Source organism: Eucyclogobius newberryi, unplaced genomic scaffold, assembly GCF_026437365.1.
Source record: "Eucyclogobius newberryi isolate DKJ021-1_F unplaced genomic scaffold, fEucNew1.0.hap1 SCAF_8, whole genome shotgun sequence".
Lineage (NCBI taxonomy): Eukaryota > Metazoa > Chordata > Actinopteri > Gobiiformes > Gobiidae > Eucyclogobius > Eucyclogobius newberryi.
Window position 1 is genome coordinate 33,868,420 of NW_027316500.1, and position 5,026 is coordinate 33,873,445.

Below are 5,026 nucleotides of genomic sequence, written 5' to 3' on the forward strand. Positions count from 1 at the left end.
TACCCCTGTCGGCGCCACTGACATGTCCAGAGTAATGCCAGGCTCTGTCAGGGTATGAAATTTGACTTACGCAAATGCATTCTGGGATTGAAACACGCCCAGTAGCGTCATCACAACAAACATGGCGGCGCCCGTGTCCCCCGCATGTTCCCCCTGCTTGCCTTCGCTACCAAAATAAAGGATAACGACTTTCAAAAAGTCGATTGAAATATCTTAAAATCGTGAGATTTAGTCTTCCGATCGGGTTGATAGAGACGTTTTCCGTCATTGACTGTTAAAGCCTGACCCCTGGTGGTCACTCCGACTCAAAAAATGACAAAATTTGGATCTTTTTTTTTGCCTTCAAAGTGAAAAAAAAATAAGAATTTTCCTACCGACCGACCCAGATGAAAAATGTTGACTCGGGTTAAAGCAAACAGACAATTTATTTGGGGCGGCCTTATTGAAAATATATTATTTCAATCTTTGTAATAGAAAAGAAACTGACAAAGAAAAAAACAAAGAAACTGACATTTGTTCTGAGGAAATTTAAAATGTTGCTTGTTGTTTGTCATAATTTAGACCTGATGTAATTACGTGATATTACACAAGTAATTACATGATATTACACGTGTAATTATGTAATATTACACGTGTAATTACATGATATTAAACGTTTTCCTACATGATATTAAACGCTGTATTACATGATATTACACATGTAATTACATGATATTAAACGTGTTCTTACATATTACACGTGTAATTACATGATATTAAACGCTGTATTACATGATATTACACGTGTAATTACATGATATTACACGTATAATTACATGATATTACACATGTAATTATGTAATATTACACGTGTAATTACATGATATTAAACGTTTTCATACATGATATTAAACGCTGTATTACATGATATTACACGTGTAATTACATGATATTAAACGTGTTCTTACATGATATTACACGTGTAATTACATGATATTAATCATGGTTACTATATGAGATTAAACGCTGCATTACATGATATTAAACGTGATGCTTAATTATATTAAATGTGTTATTACATGATATTAAACATGTTCTTACATGATATTACGGGTGTTCTTACATGATATTACAGGTGTAATTACATGATATTACACGTGTAATTACATGATATTAAACGTGTTCCTACATGATATTAAACGCTGTATTACATGATCTTACACGTATAATTACATGATATTACACATGTTCTTACATGATATTACGGGTGTTCTTACATGATATTACGGGTGTAATTACGTGATATTACAGGTGTAATTACGTGATATTACAGGTGTAATTACAGGATAATACAGGTGTAATTACATGATATTACGGGAGTTCTTACATGATATTACAGGTGTAATTACGTGATATTACAGGTGTAATTACATTATATTACATGTGTAATTACGTGATATTACAGGTGTAATTACGTGATATTACAGGTGTAATTACGTGATATTACAGGTGTTCTTACATGATATTACAGGTGTAATTATGTGATATTACAGGCGTTCTTACGTGACATTACAGGTGTAATTACATAATATTACAGGTGTTCTTACATGATATTACAGGTGTAATTACGTGATATTACAGGTGTTCTTACATGATATTACAGGTGTAATTACGTGATATTACAGGTGTAATTACGTGATATTACAGGTGTAATTACGTGATATTACAGGTGTAATTACATGATATTACACGTGTAATTACATGACATTAAACGCTGTATTACATGATATTACACGTATAATTACATGATATTACACGTGTAATCACGTGATATTACGGGTGTTCTTACATGATATTACGGGTGTTCTTACATGATATTACGGGTGTAATTACATGATATTACGGGTGTAATTACATGATATTACGGGTGTAATTACGTGATGTTCTTAGATGATATTACAGGTGTAATTACGTGATATTACAGGTGTAATTACGTGATATTACAGGTGTTCTTACGTGATATTACAGGTGTAATTACATGATATTACAGGTGTAATTACATGATATTACAGGTGTAATTACGTGATATTACAGGTGTAATTACGTGATATTACAGGTGTAATTACGTGATATTACAGATGCTCTTACATGATATTAGAGGTGTAATTACATTATATTACAGGTGTAATTACATGATATAACAGGTGTAATTACGTGATATTACAGGTGTAATTACATGATATTACACGTGTAATTACATGATATTAAACGCTGTATTACATGATATTACACGTATAATTACATGATATTACACGTGTAATTACGTGATATTACGGGTGTTCTTACATGTGTTCTTACATGATATTACGGGTGTAATTACATGATATTCCGGGTGTAATTACGTGATGTTCTTAGATGATATTACAGGTGTAATTACGTGATATTACAGGTGTAATTACATGATATTACAGGTGTAATTACATGATATTACAGGTGTAATTACATGATATTACAGGCGTAATTACGTGATATTACAGGTGTAATTACGTGATATTACAGGTGTTCTTAGATGATATTACAGGTGTAATTACGTGATATTACAGGTGTAATTACATGATATTACAGGTGTAATTACATGATATTACAGGTGTAATTACATGATATTACAGGCGTAATTACGTGATATTACAGGTGTAATTACATGATATTAGAGCCTTTATGCTGCTGTCGTTTACCTGCAGCTCGTTTCCGTCGCTCGCCGCTCGCATGATATTAAACGCTGTATTACATGATATTACACGTATAATTACATGATCTTACACGTGTAATTACGTGATATTACGGGTGTTCTTACATGATATTACGGGTGTTCTTACATGATATTACGGGTGTAATTACGTGATATTACAGGTGTTTTTACATGATATTACAGATGTTCTTACGTGATATTACAGGTGTAATTACGTGATATTACAGATGTTCTTACGTGATATTACAGGTGTAATTACATGATATTACAGGTGTAATTACATGATATTACAGGTGTAATTACATGATATAACAGGTGTAATTACGTGATATTACAGGTGTAATTACATGATATTACAGGTGTAATTACATGATATTACAGGTGTTCTTACAGGTGTAATTACATGATATTACAGGTGTAATTACATGATATTACAGGTGTAATTACATGATATTACAGGTGTTCTTACAGGTGTAATTACGTGATATTACAGGTGTTCTTACGTGATATTACAGGTGTAATTACGTGATATTACAGGTGTAATTACGTGATATTACAGATGTTCTTACATGATATAACAGGTGTAATTACATGATCTTACACGTGTAATTACGTGATATTACGGGTGTTCTTACATGATATTACAGGTGTTCTTAGATGATATTACAGGTGTAATTACATGATATTACAGGCGTAATTACATGATATTACAGGTGTTCTTAGATGATATTACAGGCGTAATTACATGATATTAGAGCCTTTATGCTGCTGTCGTTACCTGCAGCTCGTTGCCGTCGCTCGCCGCTCGCTCGCGCTCCTCCACGGGGCTCGCGCGCTCGCACACGCCGCTCTCCTCGCTCTCGTGCTCGGAGTCGGAGCCCCAGGTGGAGTCGCACTCCTCCACCGTGCTGGGCTCCTTCAGCCTCCATCCTCCCGCCAGGTTCCCCATGGACAGCACCGACACGCACCGACCACGCACCGACACGCACCGCTCTCACTCCGCGTCCGCCGCCTTCACCGCGCTTTGTCCGCTCTGCCGCCGCCTCCGCCGCCTCTGCCGCGCTACATCTCCTCCTCCCGCGGCTCACGGCGTTTTAAAGGAAAGAAGCGGGGGTTTCCACATCAGCGGAGCAGCAAGAGGAGCGGCGGGAGGAGCGGAGGGAGGAGCAGCAAGGAAGGAGGAGCGGAAGGAGGAGCGGCGGGAGGAGCGGCGTCAGGCGCGGCGGGAGCGGCGGGAGGAGCGGCGGGAGGCGCGGCGGGAGGCGCGGCGGGAAGAGCGGCAAGGAAGGAGGAGCGGCGCGAGGAGCGGCAAGATGCGGTGACGCGCGCAGGGGGCGGATCCACTCTTAAAGGGGGCGGATCCACTCTTAAAGGGGGCGGATCCACTCTTAAAGGGGGCGGATCCACGGATCCACTCTTAAAGGGGGCGGATCCACTCTTAAAGGGGGCGGATCCACTCTTAAAGGGGGCGGATCCACTCTTAAAGGGGGCGGATCCACTCTTAAAGGGGGCGGATCCACGGATCCACTCTTAAAGGGATCAACAGTTTGGATATTACGACAACATAGAGGAACGCCTCGGTCCGTATGATGGGGAAGAAGAAGAGGAAGCGTGACCTGGTCGGTGACGATATGAACAGCGGGGAGGACTCCCCTGGAGCCACTGATCCTGTGCAGCGTAGGGCGTCTTCTTGCTCGTCTATGGAGGGCTCTCTCAGTGAGGAGCAGGGCGGGGGGGTTGCAGATGTCGGGGATGTGAGTTCAGAGTGTAAGGTGTTCATAAAGCTCGCGCAGGATAATGCGTCCTTTAAGGGGTGGGATCCGATGGCGTTGACAAGGAGCCTGACTGTAGCTGTGGGAGTGGTCAAGCATGCGAGTGTCCTTAGGGATGGCTCGCTGCTGGTTGTGTGCAAGGACGTGGCTCAGCAAAGGAAGGCGATTGAAGCTAAGTGTCTGGGGGGGAAGGACATTCTTGTGTCTGATGCTGTAAGAGGCACGGTCAGGGGAGTTATAGTAGGCGTCCCTACGACGACATCTGTGGATGACATAAAGGAGAATTTGACTGGAGCTAAGGTGGTGGATGCTAGGCGGTTGAAGATGACCCGGGATGGGGTAAGGTGTGACAGCCTGTCGATAATGATTAGATTTGAAGGTGGGATCCTGCCTCGTGTGGTGTGCGTTGGGTACATGCGCTATGGCGTACGCCCATATGTTCTGCCGCCCCTGCGTTGCTTCAAGTGCCAGCGCTTTGGGCATATTGCAGCGGTCTGTAGAGGGAAGCAGAAGTGTGGTAAATGTG

The 5,026-nt window shown here is 40.9% G+C and overlaps 1 protein-coding gene across 1 annotated transcript in view; it reads right to left on the bottom strand.

Moving 5' to 3' along the window:
- Positions 1-3,821, bottom strand: part of LOC140350826 (opioid growth factor receptor-like protein 1) — a 21,430-nt gene extending 17,609 nt beyond the window's left edge. Inside the window, exon 1 of the mRNA XM_072436343.1 lies at positions 3,507-3,821. Within this exon, the coding sequence (XP_072292444.1) occupies positions 3,507-3,677 (171 nt within the window). The 5' untranslated portion in view covers positions 3,678-3,821. The remainder of the gene's footprint in view (positions 1-3,506) is intronic.
- Between the last annotated feature and the right edge of the window lie 1,205 nt (positions 3,822-5,026).